The sequence below is a fragment of the Oncorhynchus gorbuscha genome, linkage group LG11 (genome assembly GCF_021184085.1).
Source record: "Oncorhynchus gorbuscha isolate QuinsamMale2020 ecotype Even-year linkage group LG11, OgorEven_v1.0, whole genome shotgun sequence".
Classification (NCBI taxonomy): Eukaryota; Metazoa; Chordata; class Actinopteri; order Salmoniformes; family Salmonidae; genus Oncorhynchus; species Oncorhynchus gorbuscha.
The window spans coordinates 74,027,684-74,053,146 of NC_060183.1; the positions used below are offsets into that span (position 1 = coordinate 74,027,684).

The 25,463-nt window shown below is 46.7% G+C and overlaps 2 protein-coding genes across 6 annotated transcripts in view; one reads left to right on the forward strand and one right to left on the reverse strand.

The window, feature by feature from the left end:
* Window positions 1–9,495, forward strand: part of crb2a (crumbs cell polarity complex component 2a) — a 33,845-nt gene extending 24,350 nt beyond the window's left edge. The window contains exons 5-13 of the mRNA XM_046290445.1: window positions 483–653; window positions 807–920; window positions 1,591–2,559; window positions 3,033–3,622; window positions 4,448–4,613; window positions 4,851–5,721; window positions 6,060–6,173; window positions 8,508–8,634; window positions 8,928–9,495. Coding sequence (XP_046146401.1) covers window positions 483–653; window positions 807–920; window positions 1,591–2,559; window positions 3,033–3,622; window positions 4,448–4,613; window positions 4,851–5,721; window positions 6,060–6,173; window positions 8,508–8,634; window positions 8,928–9,149 — 3,344 coding nt within the window. The 3' untranslated portion in view covers window positions 9,150–9,495. The remainder of the gene's footprint in view (window positions 1–482; window positions 654–806; window positions 921–1,590; window positions 2,560–3,032; window positions 3,623–4,447; window positions 4,614–4,850; window positions 5,722–6,059; window positions 6,174–8,507; window positions 8,635–8,927) is intronic.
* Window positions 9,496–18,277: 8,782 nt separating this feature from the next.
* dennd1a (DENN/MADD domain containing 1A) overlaps window positions 18,278–25,463 on the reverse strand; it is a 188,504-nt gene continuing 181,318 nt past the window's right edge. For 3 of the 5 annotated variants that reach the window (XM_046290448.1, XM_046290447.1, XM_046290446.1), the window contains 4 exons: window positions 23,074–23,144; window positions 20,944–21,081; window positions 19,897–20,131; window positions 18,278–19,689 (listed from right to left, as the gene is read on the reverse strand). In XM_046290448.1, the coding sequence (XP_046146404.1) occupies window positions 18,580–19,689; window positions 19,897–20,131; window positions 20,944–21,081; window positions 23,074–23,144 (1,554 nt within the window). In that variant the 3' untranslated portion in view covers window positions 18,278–18,579. The remainder of the gene's footprint in view (window positions 19,690–19,896; window positions 20,132–20,943; window positions 21,082–23,073; window positions 23,145–25,463) is intronic. The other 2 variants (XM_046290450.1, XM_046290449.1) reach the window with 1 other exon arrangement.

A 25,463-nucleotide genomic window follows, 5' to 3' on the forward strand; every position in this document is an offset into this window, starting at 1 on the left:
TTGTCCATGTCTGGAGTAGGTACAGTTGTTCATGTCTGGAGTAGGTACAGTTGTCCATGTCTGGAGTAGGTACAGTTGTTCATGTCTGGAGTAGGTGCAGTTGTCCATGTCTGGAGTAGGTGCAGTTGTTCATGTCTGGAGTAGGTACAGTTGTTCATGTCTGGAGTAGGTACAGTTGTTCATGTCTGGAGTAGGTACAGTTGTTCATGTCTGGAGTAGGTACAGTTGTTCATGTCTGGAGTAGGAGCAGTTGTTCATGTCTGGAGTAGGTGCAGTTGTCCATGTCTGGAGTAGGTACAGTTGTTCATGTCTGGAGTAGGTACAGTTGTTCATGTCTGGAGTAGGTGCAGTTGTTCATGCTGTCAGACGACTGGAGAGTGAAAGAGGGTGGTGTCATAATTGTCTACTAGTAGTGCAGTTTGTTTAGGCTTTGAGTGAACAGTACTACATACAGTGTAATTCCATGTCATTGGTTATCCTAGGTTATGAGGGGGAGAACTGTGAGATGGACATTGATGAGTGTGCTGAGCAGCCATGTGAAAACGACGGCGAGTGTTTCGAGCGTTCCGACACATCCCACTGGGAGATGGACTGGGAGTTCAGGTTCGCCGACGCTGCCGGATACCTGTGCCAATGTCCACCCGGGTTCGCAGGTGAGACGCAGTCCAATGAAAGGAAAGGGGTTTTGCTGACATTGAACGTTGCACAGGAGCAAATTTAAGGTTGGTTACTTTTTTGAATTGTTTTGGCCATTTCACACAGACAGAGAATAAGGTTGTTGGTGTTGCTTCTTTGTCTCTTTCCAGGAGAGAACTGTTCCGTGAACATTGATGAGTGTGAGTCTGAACCCTGCCAGAATAGAGGCTCTTGTGAGGATCAGGTGAATGGCTACACCTGTTTATGTCCAGAAGGATTTATGGGTAAGGTTTTCAAAAACTCTGTATACTTATGTACATCATTACAGCAGGACAGTATTATCGACACTGACTGTACAAAACATTAGGAACACCTGCTCTTTCCATGACACAGCTTTCTCTTGGACTCACCTGGTCAGTCTATGATCCCTTATTTGATGTCACTTGTTAAATCCACTTCAGTCAGTGTAGATGAAGGGAAGGAGACAAGTTAAAGAAGGATTTTAAAACCTTGAGACAATTCAGAAATGGATTGTGTAACATTCAGAGGGTGAATGAGCAAGACAAAAGATTGAACTGCTTTTGAACGGGGTATGTTACTAGGTGCCAGGCGCACCTTTTTTGTGAAGAACTGTAACGCTACTGGGTTTTCTCACGCTCAACAGTTTCCAATTGTCCACCACCCAAAGGACACAACTGTGGGAAGCATTGGAGTCAACATGGGCCAACATACCTGTGAAATGCTTTCTACACCATCCATGCCCAACGAATTGAGGCTGATCTGAGGTCAAAAGAGGGGGACTCAATATTAGGAAGGTGTTCATAATGTTTTGTACACTCAGTGTATATCCTTGTGCTGTTTTTATCATATCAGAAGAATGGACTGATCTGTAGATTCAATTCTAGGTAGATAGATCTTCAAAAGTCTGACTGAAATAGTGCATTGCATTTTCAGGTGAAATTTGCGAAATCAACATTGATGAGTGCGAGAGCCAGCCATGTCTGAATGGTGCATGGTGCGAGGACGGCGTGGCCAGCTACACCTGCCACTGTCCTGAGGCTGAGCCTGACAAGCTGCCCTGGGGTGGCCACCACTGCAGCGTCCAGCTCCTGGGCTGCGTGGATCAAGAATGCCAGAATGGCGCCACCTGCCACCCGTGGCTGGAAGAGGAAGAGCATGGCCACACCTGCCTCTGCCCCCACGGCTTCTACGGTGAGCTCTGCTCCACACCCACCACCTTCTCATTCTCCAGTCCGGGCTTCGTCCTTATCATGGTCACCCTGGAAGTGGAAGAGAGGAGGAGACGGAGGCATGCTGAGCACCACCACCACGGGAAGGGAGTCCGACTACGCTTTCGCACCACCTTGCCCGACATGGTGCTCTTCTACCGTGGCGATGCTGACAGCCACCTCTTGCTGGAGATTGTGGGTGGAGGTCTTCGCGCCAAGGCCTTCTCGGAGGATGCCGAGCTGGAGGTTGCATTCTCTGGGCTGGTCAGCGATGGAGACTGGCACGACGCTGACGTGTACGTGAACGAAGAGGAAGGGCTGGTTTTTAACCTGAAAGGTCCAGGATGCGACAGCGAAGGGTGCACGGTGAAGGATGGTGGTCCCAACGGGCCACACTTCGTTCCCTCTGAGGCGTTCGGTCACGTCTACGTGGGCGGTGCCCCCGGAGATTTGCTGGAGCACACGAAGAGTGGCCGCGGGTTTGTGGGGTGTGTGGAGGACCTGCTGATCGACTTCAAGGACATCCTGCCCCAGAACCTTCCAGAGGAGCAGGCCAATGAGATGGAGCTAGGCTGTAGCAAGACAGAGTGGTGCGAACCTGACCCCTGCTCCGGTCAAGGCCACTGTGTGGACCTGTGGATCAGCCACCGCTGCGACTGCTACCGGCCCTACCACGGTCACAGCTGCGCCGATGGTAAGCAACATTTACCTTCTAACAATGTATCTGATAATACAGTCTTCTGAGAAAGACATACATTTAGGACATTCCATCCAGACCGTTTTCTAATTAACCTCATTTGCAATTCCAAGAGCACTTGCTCACTTCATCAAAGTACTTTTTCTAAGATATTTGTCTTCACTTTTTGATGAGTAATTTGCCCTAAGGTTTGGTTACAATTGATTTGGATTGCCCGGATAGTCCAACGGTAGATGCTTTACAGATGGTCATACTATCAACAAACTATCTGTTGACAACCAACTGCTTGCTAAGGTTAAGGTTAGGATTAGGATAAGGGTTTAGGGCTAGGGTTAGTAGATAGTTCGTTCAAATGTTACTGACTATCCAAATAAAGTGTTACCTAATGTCTTTCTATGGCCAGGCCAGGTACACATGGTTTATTCCTCTGGTTTAAGTTTGTATTTATTTCCTTTTATCTGTTCTGACAGAGTTCCCCTCCTGGACATACAGCCATGAGGAAACTGTAAGCTACAGTGCCTATGACATTGGCACTGATCACGGCGCCAACTTCAGCGTCTCCTTCTTCCTGCGGTCTCTGAAGCCCGATGGCCTGCTCTTCCAGCTGAGGCGACCCAGAGAGGACGGAGAAGAGGGCCAGGCCTACTTTAATGTTTTCCTGGGCATGGGGAGAGTCCTGGTCAGCTCCGTCCCCGAAAGCCACCCACTGACGGCACCCATCGTCGTGACCACCGGCAAAAAACAACTTCTACACGTCGAGGTCCAGTATGGACGGGTGTTCTTCCAGCACGCCGGCCTGCGCTACGGAATAGGGGAGGTTCCCGAGGTGGAGGTGCACAGTGGGGACCTGGCCTACGTAGGGGGTCTCCCCAGGGAGGGGGAAAACTCTGAGGCCTGGGGGGGACACTTCAAGGGCTGCCTGCAGGACCTGCGTCTGGATGGAGCGCATCTAGACGTGGATGCATGGAACAGCACACTAAATAACTCAGAGGGAGAGGTCTACTTCCCCGCCGATGCTGAGAATGTAGAGCCGGGCTGTATTAGCGACAACTCCTGCCAGGTAGGACTGACTACACTCATACCAGGACTACACTCATACCAGGACTACACTCATACCAGGACTAGACTCATACCAGGACTAGACTCATACCAGGACTAGACTCATACCAGGACTAGACTCATATCAGGACTACACTCATACCAGGACTAGACTCATACCAGGACTAGACTCATACCAGGACTACACTCATACCAGGACTACACTCATACCAGGACTACACTCATACCAGGACTAGACTCATACCAGGACTAGACTCATACCAGGACTAGACTCATATCAGGACTAGACTCATACCAGGACTACACTCATACCAGGACTACACTCATACCAGGACTACACTCATACCAGGACTACACTCATACCAGGACTACACTCATACCAGGACTAGAGTCATACCAGGACTAGACTCATACCAGGACTAGACTCATACCAGGACTAGACTCATACCAGGACTAGACTCATACCAGGACCCCTATTGTAATAATGTGTAATAATATTCTACCGGGTATAACACAACTGACACATTACTATTATTTATTGAACTGTTGGTTAAGGGCTTGTAGGTAAGCATTTCACGGTAAGGTGTCTACACCTGTTGTATTCTGCACATGTGACAAATACAATTAGATTTTATCAACAGAGGGAAGTACTACAGACATGAGGGGTAGGATGTAAATGTGACATGTCAACTGTATCAAAATTCAGATTATCTTGAAATAGAAGGACATTGTCAGTAATGAATGAGGACAACTCAGTGACTTGTGACTGGACTAAAATTGACTAAATGTTGTTTAAATGTTCACCGAATGTTCTTTTGGTCTGAAGCCGGAGCCATGCCAGAACGGAGGAGACTGCACCATCACGTGGAATGGCTTTGCATGTTCTTGTCCTGTGGCTTTCACTGGGAAGACCTGCGAGACGCGCGTGTGGTGTGTCAGTGACCCGTGTGTCAATGGTGGACATTGTGTGGACCTGACTGATGGATATGAGTGTGAGGAAATATTAAACTAATTCTCAGCTTGAAGAAAATCACACAAGTCTTGCAAAACTACTTAGTGTTTCTTCACCATTTCTTTCAAAAGCATTGCCATTTTAATTTACTTTAGTGTATAGCTGTCATTGCATGAATGAGAGAAATCCCCACACAACAAAATGTGTACTAGATAGCTTTAATAAAACAAAAAGTTTGTGTTTTCATCTGAAGTCTTACCCACTTGTTGACCCTCAGGTGTGACCAACGCTACCTTCGAGAACAACCCGGTGCAGTACAGTGCAGAGGGTTCCTTGGGCTCGTCTCTGACCCACGTGTACCTGGAGCTCCGTACCCGCTCAGAGAACGCTGTGCTGCTCCGTGCCTCCCACGGGGCCGAGCTCCTACTGGTGGGACTGCTGGACTCCTCTATCCGTGTCGAGATCCACGGTGGAAACAGTGTGGAGGTGCTGACCTTCTCCGGTGTGCGACACTTGGCCGACGGCGGATGGCACCGGGTGAGCATTTCCATGGCTGACCCTGATAGCGAGGCGTCACACTGGGTCATCACTGTGGATGGCATCACTGACGCCAGCAGCACCCCAGAGGAGGCAGGTGCCCTGCACTTCCTCAACGAGGAAGGGGCGGAGGTCGCTATCGCAGAGAGCTTCACAGGCTGCCTGGGCGCCGTAAGGGTCAGCGGGGTCTATCTACCATTTGTGGATGACCTACACCCGCCACAGCCTGCCCACTTCCACAGAACAAGCGACGAGGAGATTCGTATGGGCTGTATGAGTGAGGATGTATGCCATTCGGACCCCTGTCAGAACGGCGCCATGTGCAAGGATCTCTTTAACAAGTTTGACTGTGTTTGCAAGCCAGGTTGGGAGGGAGAAAATTGCGAGGTGGACACGGACGAGTGTGCATCTGGGCCCTGCGTCCACGGCACCTGCATGGATGAGTTGGCAGGTTTCGAGTGCGTGTGCAACCCGGGGTTTGGGGGCGTTTCTTGCGATGAGGACCTGAATGAGTGTGAGGAACATGGCTGTGAGAACGGGGGCTCCTGCATGGACCGTGTGAACAGCTACACCTGCGAGTGCACAGACGACTACACCGGCCCACTCTGCCAGTGAGTAGACTTTCTGTTAACGCCAACCAATTAGTGTCACAGTAAGTGACAGGGATCATTGTCATGTGGAACAACAGATTCTCACATGATTGTTTATCTAGCGAGCACATATGTGTTTTACTCAAGGTTTATATGGAGTTTCTCAAACTATCACATCAAATACAGAATACCTTGTGGAAATATATTAAAGTGACAAAGGGATATTCTAAATATAAGTTGCACGATTAAATACTTTTGATGTTTATTTATACACCTATTTATGGAAATTGGATAGTTTTGAAGATAAAACAGGCTTTGAGTCGCCATTGTGAAGGTGTAATTCTGTACATCACCAACAGGTGGACTTATCCCCCACTGACATGCGAAGAGGATGTTCAGTGTGAAAACGGCATCTGCCATGACGGACTGTGGGGGGCCAATTGTACCTGTGTGCCCGGTTTTGCAGGGGAGAGGTAAGTTCCCAAACTCCTTTCAATAGTGTGGGACAAAAATGGATGACATGCACAAAATAATACAGCTGTTAACAAATCAGGCATTCCAGGGTACCACCCCAAACTGCTTGGGATGATAGGGATGGATACCAGAATATATACACTACCGTTCAAAAGTTTGGGGTCACTTAGAAATGTCCTTGTTTTTGAAAGAAAAGCACATTTTTGGTCCATCAAAATAACATCAAATTGATCAGAAATACAGTGTAGACATTGTTAATGTTGTAAATGGCAGATTTTTAATGGATTATCTACATAGGCGTACAGAGGTCCATTATCAGCAACCATCACTCCTGTGTTCCAATGGCACGTTGTGTTAGCTAATCCAAGTTGATCATTTTAAAAGGCTAATTGATCATTAGAAAAACCCTTTTGCAATTATGTTAGCACAGCTGAAAACTGTTCTTCTGATGAAAGAAGCAATAAAACTGGCCTTCTGTAGACTAGTTGAGTATCTGGAGCCATCAGCATTTGTGGGTTCGATTACAGGTTCAAAATGGCAAGAAACAAAGAGCTTTCTTCTGAAACTCATCAGTCTATTCTTGTTCTGAGAAATTAAGGCTATTCCATATGAGAAATTTCCAAGAAACTGAAGATCTCTTACAACCCTGTGTACTACTCCCTTCACAGAACAGCTCAAACTGGCTCTAACCAGAAAAGAAAGAGTGGGAGGCCCTGTGCACAACTGAGCAAGAGGACAAGTACATTAGACAAGTTCAGCGCTGTACGAGATCTTCAGTTTCTTGGCAATTTCTTGCATGGAATAGCCTTCATTTCTCAGAACTTGAATAGGCTGACGAGTTTCAGAACAAAGTTCTTTGTTTCTGGCCATTTTGAGCCTGTCAAATCAAAATATATTTTACATTTAAGATTCTTCAAAGTAGCCACTCTTTCCCTTGATGACCACTTTGCACACTCTTGGCATTCTTTCAACCAGCTTCATGAGGTAGTCACCTGGAAAGCATTTCAATTAACAAGTGTGCCTTGTTAAAAGTTAATTTGTGGAATTTCTTTCCTTCTTCATGCGTTTGAGCCAATCAGTTGTATTGTGACAAGGTAGGTGTGGTATACAGAATATAACACTATTTGGTAAAAGACCAAGTCCATATTATGGCAAGAACAGCTCAAATAAGCGAAGAGAAACGACAGTCCATCAGTACTTCGATCCAGAACATTTCAAGTTTCTTCAAGTTCAGTCGCAAAAAGTATCAAGCGCTATGATGAAACTGGCTCTCATGAGGACCGCCACAAGAAAGACAGATCCACAGTTACCTCTGCCTCAGAGGATAAGTTCATTAGAGTTAAATTCACCTCTGATTGCACCCCAAAATAAATGCTTCACAGAGTTCAAGTAACAGACACATCTCAACATTAACTGTTCAGAGGAGACTGTATGAATCAGGCCTTCATGGTCAAATTGTTGCAAAAGAAACCACTACTAAAGGACACCAGTAAGAATTAGAGACTTGCTTGGGCCAAGAAACACGAGCAATGGACATTAGACCGGTGTAAATCTGTCCTTTGGTCTGATGAGTCCAAATGTGCGATTTTTGGTTCCAACCACCGTGTCTTTCTGAGACGCAGAGTAGATGAACAGATGATCTCCGCATGTGTGGTTCCCACCGTTAAGCATGGAGGAGGAGGTGTGGTGGAGCTTTGGTAGTGACACTGTCACTGATTTATTTAGAATTCAAAGCACACTTAACCAGAATGGCAACCGCAGCATTACGCCATCCCATCTAGTTTGCGCTGAGTGGGACTATCACTTGTTTTCAACAGGACAATGACCCAACACACCTCCAGATGGTGTAAGGCCTATTTGACCAAGAAGGAGTGCTGCATCAGATGACCTGGCCTCCACAATCACCTGACCTCAACCCAATTGAGATGGTTTGCGATGAGTTGGACCACAGAGTGAAGGAAAAGCAGCCAACAAGTGCTCAGCGTATGTGGGAATTCCTTCAAGACTGTTGAAAAAGCATTCCAGGTGAAGCTGGTTGAGAGAATGCCAAGAGTGTGCAAAGCTGTCATCAAGGCAAAGGGTGGCTACTTTGAAGAATCTCAGATATAAAATATATTTAGATTTGTTTAACACTTTTTTGGTTACTACGTGAGTCCATGTGTTATTTCAGTTTTGATGTCTTCACTATTATTCTACAATGTAGAAAATAGTACAAATAAAGAAAAACTCTTGAATGAGTAGGTGTGTCCAAACTTTTGACTGGTACTGTATATCTCACATGATGCTTGCTCTGGTCTAGACATGAAATATCCTTACTGTGTTATTCTCCTCAGGTGTGAAACGGAGATAGATGAGTGTGAGTCGAACCCCTGTCAGAATGGTGGATCATGTATTGATCGAGTCAACAGGTTCTGGTGTGTTTGCCTGCCTGGCTACAGCGGTCTGTTCTGCGATACAAGCGTAAGAAACTCTTGACTTCTTCATTCTCCTTCTCCTTGAAGTAATTTGCATTCATCATCTATAATAAATGATTTAATGATTAGTAAGCATTTCTAAGTATGTAATCTTTACAATGCATGAGCCTTAATAACATTAATAAATGTTTAATGGTATTTATAATGGTTTACTCTTTAAAATGATTATGACGTGTAAATAAAAATGTTTTGCATTAAGTCATTTTAGAATTAGCCACAGTCATTTCCTCATCACTGACGTTTCTCCCTTGGTTCCCTGATTGTTTTCCCGCCTTGCAGAAACAGCCCCAGAAAGAGAGGGTGCCGTGGCTGGTGATAGCCATCCCCCTGGTGTGCCTCTGTGTCCTGCTGGCTGTCATTGGCATCACCTTCATGGTGCTCACCGCCCGCAAGAAACGCCAGTCAGAGGGCGCCTACAGCCCCAGCACTCAGGAGGTGGCCGGGGCACGTCTGGAGATGGACAGCATGCTCAAGGTTCCCCCAGAGGAGCGGCTCATCTGATCGAGTCATAAAAGCTGATCCGAGAACTGTGCTCGGAACATGTTGCTATGCAGCGTAACACAAAAAGCTGCAAAAGCAGATCTGAGAGCACCGCACTGCTGGCAGGTGCGCGAGACTCACTTGAGACAATAGACTCTGTATAGTCAGTCTAGCTGGCTGGAAGGAGATACAGGGGGAGAAGAGAAGATCTGCTGCCCCCTGCTGGATGGATGGACATGTTACTGACCCAGTGGTGCCGTGTAATTGTGTTTTGATGGACTGATCTAATGTGTGAGTGGTTTTGAGGATCTTGGGGAGGGAATGGAGGTTAAAGGAGTGAGGGTTGGCAGAGAACTGACAGTTGGAGGAGCGGGAGTGGGCAGTGGGGGCTGGTTGGTAGAGAACTGATAGTGGGGGTGAGCAGTGGGGGTTGGTTGGTAGAGAACTGACAGTTGGAGGAGTGGGGGTGGGCAGTGGGGGTTAGTTGGTAGAGAACTGACAGTTGGAGGAGTGGGGGTGGGAAGTGGGGGTTGGTTGGTAGAGAAGTGACAGTTGGAGGAGTGGGGGTGGGCAGTGGGGTTGGTTGGTAGAGAACTGACAGTTGGAGGAGTGGAGGTGGGCAGTGGGGTTGGTTGGTAGAGAACTGACAGTTGGAGGAGTGGAGGTGGGCAGTGGGGGTTGGTTGGTAGAGAACTGACAGTTGGAGGAGTGGAGGTGGGCAGTGGGGGTTGGTTGGTAGAGAACTGACAGTTGGAGGATTGGAGGTGGGCAGTGGGGTTGGTTGGTAGAGAACTGACAGTTGGAGGAGTGGAGGTGGGCAGTGGGGGTTGGTTGGTAGAGAACTGACAGTTGGAGGATTGGAGGTGGGCAGTGGGGGTTGGTTGGTAGAGAACTGACAGTTGGAGGATTGGAGGTGGGCAGTCGGGGTTGGTTGGTAGAGAACTGACAGTTGGAGGAGTGGGGGTGGGCAGTGGGGTTGGTTGGTATAGAACTGACAGTTGGAGGATTGGAGGTGGGCAGTGGGGGTTGGTTGGTAGAGAACTGACAGTTGGAGGAGTGGGGGTGGGCAGTGGGGTTGGTTGGTAGAGAACTGACAGATGGAGGATTGGAGGTGGGCAGTGGGGGTTGGTTGGTAGAGAACTGACAGTTGGAGGAGTGGAGGTGGGCAGTGAGGTTGGTTGGTAGAGAACTGACAGTTGGAGGAGTGGAGGTGGGCAGTGGGGGTTGGTTGGTAGAGAACTGACAGTTGGAGGATTGGAGGTGGGCAGTGGGGGTTGGTTGGTAGAGAACTGACAGTTGGAGGATTGGAGGTGGGCAGTGGGGGTTGGTTGGTAGAGAACTGACAGTTGGAGGAGTGGGGGTGGGCAGTGGGGGTTGGTTGGTAGTGAACTGACAGTTGGAGGATTGGAGGTGGGGGTTGGTTGGTAGAGAACTGACAGTTGGAGGAGTGGGGGTGGGCAGTGGGGGTTGGTTGGTAGAGAACTGACAGTTGGAGGATTGGAGGTGGGCAGTGGGGGTTGGTTGGTAGAGAACTGACAGTTGGAGGAGTGGAGGTGGGCAGTGGGATTGGTTGGTAGAGAACTGACAGTTGGAGGAGTGGAGGTGGGCAGTGGGATTGGTTGGTAGAGAACTGACAGTTGGAGGAGTGGAGGTGGGCAGTGGGATTGGTTAGTAGAGAACTGACAGTTGGAGCATCCTGGTTGGGGGAGCCCAAGGACCAAAGGACAATCGCTTGTCTCCCACAGACGGAGAGGAGGCATATGCTCGAGGAGTCAGCATTGGGAAGATGGATGGACTTTTCTTTTTTAAGAATTACATAATAAACAGGGGGCACCACCTACCCACACCCTTACTAGAGTCTTGCAATTCTTGGTGAAAGGTAGGGCAACAATCTTAAAGGGGGGGTTCAGTATTTTACAACTTTTACAACTAAAAGTTCAATGGTTCTGCACTGTTTAAGTAGAATATGGGCCAAAAGCAATTGTAATCAACGGGTTGGTTTTCTTTACAAAGCCACTTTAGTCACCACTAGAAAAAAATCTACCCGACAGACAATGTACTGCCTGTTGAAGACATGTCTGTCTCTTCCACCCCAGGAACTCTGCTCCTAAGACTAATTTATCCTCCATGATCACAATATGTGGAATTGTGGCACCACTACACACTCAAGGTTACACAGTTCTTGAACTGGCATTTTGGAGAATTAATTAATCCTTGTGAGACCTCACTCTCTGTCGGACTCCACAATCCCTACCCCTTCCGAAATGTTAATGACTGATTTTCTTTTTGTGTGAAGAGGCTATAGTTTGTATATTTTTGGTCGTTCAAACGTGTTAGATTTTGTGTTTGATTTTAAGTTGACATTAAGCACGTTTACGTGCACAAAGGATGTTCTTCCACTCATTTAGCGTTTTAACGCGGCACGCCCACTTCCGTTTCCAAATGGAGGATAACACAATTGGGTTTCTGAGCAGCAAGATTAGTGATGAAACAACAGGATAGACGTTTAAACAAACTGACGATGCAGATATCTGTGTTAAAGCCTGAGTATATTCACCTGTCCTTATTTGAAGATGTCAATCTCAGCAAAAGCTGGGGTACTGTAAGTATGTGACTGGAAACAACGAAAGTAAGGTAAAGTGTCACTATGCCTTTATTTTCTTGTCACATTCTCAAACATCTTGTTATACTTGGACTTTGACTGTATTGTACAAAAAATGTTTCCTTAAAAGTGAAGCGCTTCACTGTTTCTTAATGCAAACATCAAGTCACAGCAAGACCCAACTGAAGAATAAGAGGAATGGGTTCCATCAAATCTTTGGCGAAAAGTAATGTGATACAAATATGAACTATATACTGAGAAAACACTGCTGTACTTTTATCCTAGTTCTTTTATATACTGAGGAAAATCTAAACTTTTGTCTCTTATTGTTGTAAATTATGTCAGAAATGATTTGACAGTAGTTCTTTGCTGGGTTGTTCGATATCTGCATTAGTTTGCACTGTTTTCACATTCTACTTTCAGTGACGCTGGACATTTCTTATGTTGATACTGTTCATACAAGGTTTTGCATAGAAAGCAAGAGTTAAAAAATATGCAATAAAGACCGCACTGTATAGAGGATTCTACACAAACACAACCTTGTTGTTATTGAACTGTAAATATGTGTTTAAAAAGAAATGTCGGGAGATTCTTATAATAAAAACACTGAGAAAACTGAGTCAACCCCTTTCAATTATAAGGCGATGTATACTGTACCTCTAGTTGCTCGAGTGTCCCTTCAATTTATAGGAGCTTTTGGAGTTAGTTAGCATTAGCCTAGTGCAGCTGAGCCCAGCTTTGAGGAACAAAGGCTGGTTCTGATTTGTGAGGGAAATACTTTACCTTTATATCTGTGTGTTGCAGCTCATAAGATCTGAATATAAATGGTCAACATGCTAAAAGAATCTGCCCCCCCCAAAAACACTGTAAACAAACATCCTGAGAAAGTAATTGATCTTTCATAGAACCCAATTTATTAACACACAAGGTCCAAAAAAACACTACTAAGGGTCTTCAGAAGACACAATAGTTCCAGTCTTTGACTTCAGGGAATAGGGTGGTCAATAAGCAGATCACACTGCAGATCCAATGAGAGTGACAGACAGAAACATGGCTAGAAAATAAGATAATCAGTACAACTACCAGCTAAAGAAGGGAGTAAAAAGAAGCCAGGCAGTGATTGTGTGACTGTGTTCTTTATAATCGTGAGAGATATACAAACGAGAAAAACAAACGGAAAAAAACTAAAAAGGAGGTGGAGGGGATGTGGAGGGAAGGGAAGGTGGAGGGGATGTGGAGGGGATGTGGAGGGAAGGGAAGGTGGAGGGGATGTGGAGGGAAGGTGGAGGGGATGTGGAGGGGATGTGGAAGGAAGGGAAGGTGGAGGGGATGTGGAGGGAAGGTGGAGGGGATGTGGAGGGAAGGTGGAGGGGATGTGGAGGGAAGGGAAGGTGGAGGGGATGTGGAGGTAAGGTGGAGGGGATGTGGAGGGAAGGGAAGGTGGAGGGAATGGGATGTGGAGGGAAGATGAGGTGGAGGGAATGGGATGTGGAGGGAAGGGAAGGTGGAGGAGGGAGGGAGGGGTTGTGGAGGGAAGAAGAGGTGGGGGGATATGGAGGGGATGTGGAAGGGATGTGGAGGGAGGGAAGGTGGAGGGAATGGGATGTGGAGGGAAGTTGAGGTGGAGGAGGGAGGGAGGGGTTGTGGAGGGAAGAAGAGGTGGAGGGGATATGGAGAGGTTGTGGAAGGGATGTGGAGGGAAGGTGGAGGGAATGGGATGTGGAGGGAAGTTGAGGTGGAGGAGGGAGGGAGGGGTTGTGGAGGGAAGAAGAGGTGGAGGGGATATGGAGGGGATGTGGAGGGAAGGGAAGGTGTAGGGAATGGGATGTGGAGGGAAGGTGAGGTGGAGGAGGGAGGGAGGGGTTGTGGAGGGAAGAAGAGGTGGAGGGGATATGGAGGGGATGTGGAAGGGATATGGAGGGGATGTGGAGGGGATATGGAGGGGATGTGGAAGGGCTATGGAGGGGATGTGGAGGGGGATGTGGAGGGGGATGTGGAGGGGGTGTAGAGGGGATGTGGACAGGGGATGTGGAGGGGGTGTAGAGGGGATGTGGACAGGGGATGTGGAGGGAGGGGATGTGGACAGGGGATGTGGACAGGGGATGTGGAGGGAAGATACAGGGGATGTGGACAGGGGATGTGGAGGGGGTGTAGAGGGGATGTGGAGGGGGATGCAGAGGGGATGTGGAGGGGATGTGGAGGGGGATGTAGAGGGGATGTGGAGGGAAGATACAGGGGATGTGGACAGGGGATGTGGAAGGGAGGGGATGTGGAGGGGGATGTAGAGGGGATATGGAGGGGGATGTAGAGGGGATGTGGACAGGGGATGTGGAGGGAAGATACAGGGGATGTGGACAGGGGATGTGGGGGATGTGGACAGGGGATGTTGAGGGAAGATACAGGGGATGTGGACAGGGGATGTGGAGGGGGATGTAGAGGGGATGTGGAGGGGGATGTAGAGGGGATGTGGACAGGGGATGTGGAGGGAAGATACAGGGGATGTGGACAGGGGATGTGGAGGGGAGGGGATGTGGAGGGGGATGTGGAGGGGAGGGGATATGGAGGGGGATGTAGAGGGGATGTGGACAGGGGATGTGGAGGGAAGATACAGGGGATGTGGACAGGGGATGTGGAGGGGATGTAGAGGGGGAGGGGATGGGGAGGTATGGACACCATCTACATCAGCAATAAATAGACACACCAAGGACTTTTGCCCAACGTAGATATGGATTAAAACATAATGGAGTATCCTTGACGGTAAGGCAAAGACTGTTGTCACTGAATGTTCACTCATTCAATAAATACTGTGCTGGTGTCTTGACCAAAGTGTTAGAGTGAGATTTAATTTGCATTGCTCGGATTCTTAAACCACACTTCAAATGTATAGTCGATCAAAAGTTACCACAGCCCCTAAGAAAGGTGCATACAAACCACAGGGTTCCTTGAAAAGCGATATATAAATCCCACGTATTATTATTATTCAATGAATACTAGGGGTGAGTGCAGTACTAATGATTGTAGGCTCTGGTAAAATCAAGGTTTCTTATGAACACAATGAATACTAGGGGTGAGTGCAGTACTAATGATTGTAGGCTCTGGTAAAATCAAGGTTTCTTATGAACACAATGAATACTAGGGGTGAGTGCAGTACTAATGATTGTAGGCTCTGGTAAAATCAAGGTTTCTTATGAACACAATGAATACTAGGGGTGAGTGCAGTACTAATGATTGTAGGCTCTGGTAAAATCAAGGTTTCTTATGAACACAATGAATACTAGGGGTGAGTGCAGTACTAATGATTGTAGGCTCTGGTAAAATCAAGGTTTCTTATGAACACAATGAATACTAGGGGTGAGTGCAGTACTAATGATTGTAGGCTCTGGTAAAATCAAGGTTTCTTATGAACACAATGAATACTAGGGGTGAGTGCAGTACTAATGATTGTAGGCTCTGGTAAAATCAAGGTTTCTTATGAACACAATGAATACTAGGGGTGAGTGCAGTACTAATGATTGTAGGCTCTGGTAAAATCAAGGTTTCTTATGAACACAATGAATACTAGGGGTGAGTGCAGTACTAATGATTGTAGGCTCTGGTAAAATCAAGGTTTCTTATGAACACAATGAATACTAGGGGTGAGTGCAGTACTAATGATTGTAGGCTTTGGTAAAATCAAGGTTTCTTATGAACACAATGAATACTAGGGGTGAGTGCAGTACTAATGATTGTAGGCTCTGGTAAAATCAAGGTTTCTTATGAACACAATGAATACTAGGGGTGAGTGCAGTACTAATGATTGTAGGCTCTGGTAAAATCAAGGTTTCTTATGAACACAATGAATACTAGGGGTGAGTGCAGTACTAATGATTGTAGGCTCTGGTAAAATCAAGGTTTCTTATGAACACAATGAATACTAGGGGTGAGTGCAGTACTAATGATTGCAGGCTATGGTAAAATCAAGGTTTCTTATGAACACAATGAATACTAGGGGTGAGTGCAGTACTAATGATTGTAGGCTCTGGTAAAATCAAGGTTTCTTATGAACACAATGAATACTAGGGGTGAGTGCAGTACTAATGATTGTAGGCTCTGGTAAAATCAAGGTTTCTTATAAACACAATGAATACTTAGGGATGTCTAGATATAGCCAGTTAAATATTGACAGCTAATCACTAATCACTTGTGAATTAATTATCGCTAACTTGAGTAATGTATGACTAGCTAATCAACGTCACTAACACCGTGCTTCAGAGAAAAGTCTGTATTTTGGCTTTATTTTGCAAACCTTTTTGACAAAATCAATTAAAAAGGTCCATATTATAAATGCATATTGTAGTATGGGTGATTCATCGTCTAAAACTGGGGGAAATATTTTGCAAACCATTTCAGGATGGAATAAGGAAGACTTAAATGTCACTGAAGTTCTTGCTAACTCATTAGTCCCGTTCTCCATAAGCTGTTGTGACCAGAGAGGAGAAAAGCGCTAACTCTGAGGAGGAGTTCCAAAAGATGGAACTTGACTTAATGTTTCTAGTATTAGCCGACACAGTACTTGATATCTCTTTAATCAATCATACACTGTACATTCTATTTTGTTCCCTCTACATACAAAGCAAGGACCAAGATGTGTTCCAATTACATTTTCCACAGACATCATTTGACATGATTTTGCTCCACAGCCTTACTTTATCTTCCACCACACTGTTAGCCTTTAGCATTAGCATGTAGGAGTTCTCCCAAATGTTAGGCCCAATGACTCCATGAATGTGATTACCCACAAGGCGGTGGGGGTTTATTTGTAGCAGTTGTCGGGACAAACGTCCTATAGTGTCACGGACTAGTGTCGTCTTAGTTCTTGGTCTAGGTCCTGATTTGAGTCATTTCGGATCCAAACGGAAGCGCACTGGCAATCCGTTGCAATCGCAACTGACAACGGTAGCCATTTTGTCAGTACATACTTTACACTCTTGCACACATAGTAGCAGCACACTGAGCAAGCAGCCAGTGACTCAGTAGTAGATGATCACTGTCCTCAGACACAGAAAACATGATAACACTTAGAATAAGGCCAAAATCAACAAAGGGTTAGGGAATACATGGGATGAGTTTAAATAGCAAACATGATTGGTGCAACATGGTTGTTCTATAGTCCTCTCCTACTACATAGGAATTTACAATCATGGCATCTTAAAGTTTGACAAATGAATTAGCAAAAGTTTCACCTGAAAGATTGCTGTAACCGGCATAACGTAAACCAAGGTCCACAAACAACCCTGTTCAGTCAAAATGTTCTGGTGGATTTGCTTCAGTCAATGACAACGGTCCATTAGTTATTCCAGGCAAACAAAATCATGTATCATTCGAGAGTTTCCTCTACAAACATGACGCCGCTGAACACATTGAGGGTGGACGGACTGCATGTTAGTGATGTGCCACAGATCGGATTAGAACACCGCAAAGCTGGGAAATCCACAAACTACTAGCTACTCTAATGATTAGCATTACCATCGTAGCAACAGACACGGCTCTGACAGTTTCTGAGACATGATGGCCTTTTGGTGCCGGGTCCCAGGATAGAGTCAAGATGTGTTTTAGAGGCCACACGCCTTCCAGTTTGAGTTAAGCTAACGTCTAAGTGAAGGCATTGAACACACACAGCTAACACCAAGGGATACTGTGCAAGAGCGTGCTAGCATGGGCTGTGCATGGTTGGCATATACAGCGTACTGAAAGAAGCAAGGCCGGGTTGAGAGTCCCATTCCAGACTGAAGGACGAGAGAGAGGAGAGAGAGGGGAGAGAGAGACATAGAGAGAGGAGAGAGAGAGAGAGGAGAGAGAGAGAGAGAGAGGAGAGAGAGAGAGGAGGGGGAGAGAGAGACAGAGAGAGAGACAGAGAGAGAGACAGACAGAGAGAGAGGGAGACAGAGAGAGAGGGAGAGACATAGAGACGGAGAGAGAGAGAGAGAGAGAGAGAAACAGAGACCGAGAGAGAGACAGAGAGAGACAGACAGAGAGAGAGAGACAGACAGAGAGAGACGGAGAGAGGAGGGGGAGAGAGAGAGAGACAGATAGAGAGAGAAATATAGAGAGGGAGAGAGACAGACAGAGAGAGAAGGAGAGAGAGGAGAGAGAGAGAGAGACAGAGAGAGGAGGGGGAGAGCGAGGGAGAGAAACAGAGACAGAGAGAGACGGAGAGAGAGGGAGACAGAGAGAGAGGGAGAGACATAGAGACGGAGAGAGAGAGAGAGAGAGAGAGAGAGAGAGAGAGAGAGAGAGAGAGAGAGAAACAGAGACCGAGAGAGAGACAGAGAGAGACAGACAGAGAGAGAGAGACAGACAGAGAGAGACGGAGAGAGGAGGGGGAGAGAGAGAGAGACAGATAGAGAGAGAAATATAGAGAGGGAGAGAGACAGACAGAGAGAGAAGGAGAGAGAGAGGAGAGAGAGAGAGACAGAGAGAGGAGGGGGAGAGCGAGGGAGAGAAACAGAGACAGAGAGAGACGGAGAGAGAGAGAAACAGAGACAGAGAGAGACGGAGAGAGAGAGAAACAGAGACAGAGAGAGACGGAGAGAGAGAGAAACAGAGACAGAGAGAGACGGAGAGAGAGAGAAACATAGAGACAGAGAGAGACGGAGAGAGGAGGGGGAGAGAGGGGGAGAGAGAGAAAGAGTGAGGTGTGAACCCCGACATTTAGCGGGGGAGACGGGGGAGAGGGGACAGCTTGGAACCCAGCCTCTTGATTGGTCGCCTGACACACAGACTCTGTTACTCATTGGTCAGCAGCATAAGCTGGTGCAGGGAAGAGGTGAATAAGACAACGCCCACACGTGGAAAGTAAGGAAAGGAGGGTTAGTCAAAAGTCTCCCATTTCCCCCGAAGGCCCTCCACCTTCTTTTTAGGTGGTGCAGCGGCCGGCTTAGCCATGGCCAGTAGGTCCCCAAAGGGATCCTGAGTCTCGTTGGAGTCCTCTGCAGTGTTGGGAGGCTTTGGCAGTACCCTAGTGGCGAGGCTAGGGGTGGGGACCGAGGGGGAGTCCAACAGGTTAGAGAGAGCATGGTGGCTGCCTGAGGAGGTAGGGGGAGGACCGCCATGATTGGGGAAGGCAGACCGCATGGATCCCATACCAGGAGGGAGGGTAGACCCCACGGGGGAGGACAGTCTGTAGAGCCCCAGCATTGTAGAAAGAGGGTGAGGAGGGTGACCTTGGGGGGAGGCGTGGAAATAGGTGGAGGCGGGAGGCCCGTAGGCACGGCCACCAAAGGGATTCCCCGCTACGGTGGGCGAGTAGTGTCTGTGGGTGGAGTAGCCGAGGGGCGGGGTGAAGGGGTTCAGGGGCATGTGTTGGTGGAAGGGGGGCAGGCTCTGAGGGTAGGGACGTGGTGGGAGAACAGGCCTGGAGGTTGGAGGTTCAGCACAGGACCGTGAGTCTGCTCCTTCCCCTGCCAAGGCTGGGGTGGTGGTGGTCTGGGCCGGGTTGTTCAGGGGGTCCAGGAGGCTGAGCAGGTCCACATCCTCCCCGTCATTGAAGTCCATCTTGGTGGGCTGCAGCATCAGGTCACCCCCCATCCCAAGGGCCTGCCGGAACTCCTGCCCCCCTGCTGTAGTGGTCCCACCATCCCCCACTACCCCCGGCTTGGTCCGGGGCTGGGGCACTGGTGGCGGACCCAAGACCTTACCTGGCTCTGGGGTTTTCCTCCCCTGGGGGCGGGGGATGGTGATGCACTCCCCTTGGCTGGGGGTGGTGAAGAGATCCGGCCGCTCGAGGACCCCGGGACCGAAGCTCTCTCGGCTAGGGGGCCGCAGCTCTTCCAGGTCAGGAGGGGGCACGGACAGGGGTCGTTCCCAATTCGGAGACACCCGGCCAGACATGGCCATATCATCCTGCCCATGCATGCTCCACATCTTGTTGTAGGGGTTGGAGTGCTTGAGGCCTGGAAGGGTGCCACTCAGGTCCATCCGCTACAGAGGAAAGAAACAAGAGAATAAAACAGCTGACAACCTGTAATATCAAATGCTATATAATGTAACATGAGTATAGATAATGGACCACAATTGTTTTAACCGGCTCGTGGACTGTTTTTGGCATGCAAACTGGGAGTTTCAGACCCCTGAAATCCATTTTTGATCCAGGTCTATAGCCACCCTGTCCCATGTGTCCTCTGGTACCTGGTAGATTAATTTCTGCTGCTCTTGGGGGTCTTTGGGTGTGCGGAGGTCCTCCAGGCTCTTGGCCAGGCTGAGTTGCTGTCCCTCAGGCTCGTCCAAGCAGCTGAACATGTTCCCCAGCAGGTTGATATCAGCAAACTTCTCCATCACTGGGCTGGGCGGGGCTGTGTAGGAGGGGCCGCTGATGGGCTCCTCCCCCTCCTCCGCCTCTTTCAGGGAGCGGTAAGGAGGCGGCCTGTCGGACAAATTATTTAATTAGTTACATGCATGTGTGCAAGGCTGCATGCACAGTTGCACATAATTAATATTGTCACATTCAGTACAGTAAGCTGTTGACAGGGGTGGGCAATTCCAGTCCTCGGGGGCCTGATTAATTGATTAACGGAGGCAAAACTGTGACACCAATCATGATCTTCAGTTTAGGGATGGAGAAAAAGTGGGACACCAATCAGACCGGAGTTACCCACCCCTGTGAGCAGGTACACTGTTACAGTCCCAGCACATAGATACGATTATTAAAGGAAAGATTCAACCATTTTGAATGTTATATCATTTCTGTGCATATCGGAGCGATGTTCTATCGATTCTCAGGGTCAAGTCATGTTTTCATGTGTACCTGAGCTTACTGCCGTTCAAGCAGGCAGAAATACATCCTACATCATATGATGCAAACGGATTATGCTGTATTCCTGCCTGCTTGAACAGCAATCTGTCTCTACACACGCTGTCGCTACACTTGCTGTCTCTACACTTGCTGTCTCTACACTTGCCTGACTTTGTTTTGCTACAGGATAAGCTATTATTGCAGCAGATTTTAATGTTTGCTGGCAATGGAGCCAAAAATAATTTGAGAGATGGACCACAAAACATAATGCAGACAGCAGAAAGAGATCGTGTTCAGCCAATCAGAAAACAATCAAAGAAAAAACATTGGAAGAGTTGCGGATCAGCTGCCCAATCATGCATCGAGCCAGACAGAGATAAGCCAATCAAAGAAGCACTACACAATGAAGTGAGTGCATTATCATAGGTAGGAGTGCAGCGTACAGGGGTGACCATTCGAAGGGGGCAGAGAAGAGAAAGTTCTCGGGGAAGCTGGCAATGGAGTGGTCTTCGTGCTGCAGCTCGTCGCCTGATGAGTCTTCGGACAGAAAGACTGTGTAGTGACGTGTGGGACGGCCACCACTGGGGGAGGTAGATAAGCATAGGCAGAGAGAGAAAGAAAGGGAATGACAGTGATAGAAAAGGAAGGAGAGAAAGAGATATCCCATATCCCACACAGAGCAGCGAGAGAGAGGGAGAGAGAGGATGGTGAGAGAGAGAGAGAGAGAGAGAGAGAGAGAGGATGGTGAGAGAGAGAGAGAGAGAGAGAGAGAGAGAGAGAGAGAGAGAGAGAGAGAGGATGGTGAGAGAGAGGGAGAGAGAGGATGGTGAGAGAGAGAGAGAGAGAGAGAGAAAGAGAGAGAGAGGATGGTGAGAGAGAGAGAGAGAGAGAGAGAGAGAGAGAGAGAGAGAGAGAGAGAGAGAGAGAGAGAGAGAGAGAGAGAGAGAGATGGTGAGAGAGAGAGAGGATGGTGAGAGAGAGAGAGGATGGAGAGAGAGAGAGGATGGCGAGAGAGAGGATGGAGAGAGAGAGAGGATGGCGAGAGAGAGAGGATGGCGAGAGAGAGAGAGACAGACAAAGAGAAAGAAAATCGAATCATTTTTTGTATATCAGATGATTTTGTGTGAAAGGTTATCTTTAAAAAATAATTTATGTATGACTGAAAGATATAGAACAGAACACTTTAATTTGATTGAATGATTTATTTGTTTTTCAATAAGGTGTGAGAAATGGAGAGATGATTGAAAAAGACTGAAAGAGAGAAATCTTAGTCTTGGCCTGTGACATATTTTTCTTCATTGGTAACAGACCAATACAACAACTTATTTTCATAGGCCACAAGAGGGCAGCAAACATATGTAGACTTCACCAAACACGAGTCTGAGTGTCGTCTGTGGGTCTTCAATCAAGTGGTTTTAACTTTTAACCAATCAGCATTCAGGATTAGACCCACGCATTGTATAAAAAAAACAAATAAGCATTCCCACAACCTTTGAATAACACACTTAGATTGTTACAGCTTTGTTAATCTAGTGGCCAAGTCCAGCCTAAAAACTTCATGAATATTTGATTGAACCTTTCTCACAGTTAAATCACAAACACACTATGAACTGAAAACACTGGAAACCCCGAGGTGTAATGTATTGAGAATAGTTGGCTAACTCCCAATTGTTAGCTTCATGCTACTCTACACCTCAGGAGACTGTGAAATTGGCTAACTCCCAATGGTTAGCTTCATGCTACTCTACACCTCAGGAGACTGTGAAATTGGCTAACTCCCAATGGTTAGCTTCATGCTACTCTACACCTCAGGAGACTGTGAAATTGGCTAACTCCCAATGGTTAGCTTCATGCTACTCTACACCTCAGGAGACTGTGAAATTGGCTAACTCCCAATGGTTAGCTTCATGCCACACTAGCCCTCAGAAGCTCTCATACAAACTTCTGGGACTGTGGGGCTGAGTACCAACATAAATAGAGGGTTTCCAGGGATATCATGGTATGTATCTGCAATCATTATACTGCGGCTAATATGTGCGTTTCTGGTAGTGAGTATGTAGATGAAGTGTTTGTGTATGTGTCAATAACATGGTAGTGGGTATAGTTGCAAGTTCTTCATTATTAGTATAGGACGGGGTTCTCCAACTTCAGTCCAAAATAATCAACTAATTGTGTTCTTCCTTTTTGGATTTCTGCAGGGCTTGAGCAAAAGCCTGCACATCCAGTATCTATCCAGCACTGGAGCTGGAGAACCCTGTCCAAATGAAAACTAAAACAATTTGTTGTAGTTGCAGACCTCAGTAAGTGTGTAGCTTATTAGGAACTAGGTGATGAAGATAATAATAATAATAATAATAATATATGCCATTTAGCAGACGCTTTTATCCAAAGCGACTTACAAGATGGTGATGATGAGTGATTTGAGGATGTGTATAGTGTAGATTATGAGGAACTAGGTGATGACGATGATGGTGATGATGAAGATGGGTGATGAGGATGTGTATAGTGTAGATTATGAGGGACTAGATGATGACGATGATGGGGATGTGTATAGTGTAGCTTGGTGGTCTTACTGTTCAGGGCTACTCTCCAGGCCCACGTTGCTGCGAGGTCTCTTGGCCACCTGAGGCCTAGGTGGACGGGCCTGTGGAAATATACAAAATAAAACAAACTCACAAACAAACTATTCCAATCGAGTTACACTAACGGACACAGACACAAAATATTGTGCACATATGTTAGCCCATATGCATGTTGATATGTCAATACACATGCTTAGACATTAGCCGGTATGTGAATATCAGTTGATAGGTAAAATGTCATATCCACACAGAATATAGTGATCTTCTCCTGTCTGACACCAAAGACATTCCGCAAAAAAATATGGTGAACCCTAAACCTCGGATGGGGTAGGATGTGTCATAACAGAGCAACCCTACAGCTAGAGACCAGGTGTGGTCAGAGGTCATGGGGTTCAGTGAGGGGTTGGAGGTCAAATGTAATCTGGTATGTCCAGCTGCCCAAGATGCCCCCAGCCCTGACCCTAACCCAGAGGGTCAAACTCAGTGGGAGGAGGTAGGAAAGAACTACAAGACTAATTAGTGTGTGTGTGTGGGGGGGGGGGGGTGTCTTGGAAACAATAGAGTCTGGGAAACAATAGAGTCTGGGAAACTATAGAGACTGGGACACTATATAGTCTGGGAAACTATAAAGACTGGGAAACAGAGTCTGGGAAACAATAGAGTCTGGGAAACTATAGAGACTGGGACACTATATAGTCTGGGAAACTATAAAGACTGGGACACTATAAAGACTGGGACACTATAAAGACTGGGAAACTATAAAGACTGGGAAACTATAGAGACTGGGAAACTATAGAGTCTGGGAAACAATAGATAGGGTCTTGGAAACAATAGATAGGGTCTTGGAAACAATAGATAGGGTCTTGGAAACAATAGATAGGGTCTTGGAAACAATAGATAGGGTCTTGGAAACAATAGATAGGGTCTTGGAAACAATAGATAGGGTCTTGGAAACAATAGATAGGGTCTTGGAAACAATAGATAGGGTCTTGGAAACAATAGATAGGGTCTTGGAAACAATAGATAGGGTCTTGGAAACAATAGATAGGGTCTTGGAAACAATAGATAGGGTCTTGGAAACAATAGATAGGGTCTTGGAAACAATAGATAGGGTCTTGGAAACTATAGAGACAGGGACACTATATAGTCTGGGAAACTATAAAGTCTGGGAAACTATAAAGACTGGGAAGCTATAGAGTCTGGGAAACTATAGAAACTGGGAAACTATAGACTGGGAAACTATAGAGACTGGGAAACTATAGAGACTGGGAAACTATAGAGACTGGGAAACTATAGAGACTGGGAAACTATAGAGACTGGGAAACTATAGAGACTGGGAAACTATAAAGACTGGGAAACAGAGTCTGGGAAACTATAGAGACTGGGAAACAGAGTCTGGGAAACAATAGAGACTGGGAAACTATAGAGACTGGGAAACTATAGAGTCTGGGAAACTATATAGTCTGGGAAACTATAAAGACTGGGAAACAGAGTCTGGGAATGTATAGAGTCTGGGAAACAATATAGTCTGGGAAACAATAGAGTCTGGGAAACAATATAGTCTGGGAAACTATAGAGACTGGGAAACAATAGAGTCTGGGAAACAATAGATAGAGTCTGGGAAACAATATAGACTGGGAAACAATAGATTGAGTCTGGGAAACAATAGATTGAGTCTGGGAAACAATAGAGTCTGGGAAACTATAAAGACTGGGAAACTATAAAGACTGGGAAACTATAAAGACTGGGAAACTATAAAGACTGGGAAACTATAAAGACTGGGAAACAGAGTCTGGGAAACAATAGATGGGGTCTGGAAAACAATAGACAGAGTCTGGGAAACAATATAGTCTGGGAAACTATAGAGACTGGGAAACAATAGAGTCTGGGAAACAATAGATTGAGTCTGGGAAACAATAGATTGAGTCTGGGAAACAATAGAGTCTGGGAAACAATAGAGGCTGGGAAACAATAGAGGCTGGGAAACAATAGATAGAGTCTGGGAAACAATAGATGGAGTCTGGGAAACAATAGTCTGGGAAACTATAAAGTCTGGGAAACTATAAAGACTGGGAAGCTATAGAGACTGGGAAACTATAGAGACTGGGAAACTATAGAGACTGGGAAACTATAGAGACTGGGAAACTATAGAGACTGGGAAACTATAGAGACTGGGAAACTATAAAGACTGGGAAACAGAGTCTGGGAAACTATAGAGACTGGGAAACAGAGTCTGGGAAACAATAGAGACTGGGAAACTATAGAGTCTGGGAAACTATATAGTCTGGGAAACTATAAAGACTGGGAAACAGAGTCTGGGAATGTATAGAGTCTGGGAAACAATATAGTCTGGGAAACAATAGAGTCTGGGAAACAATATA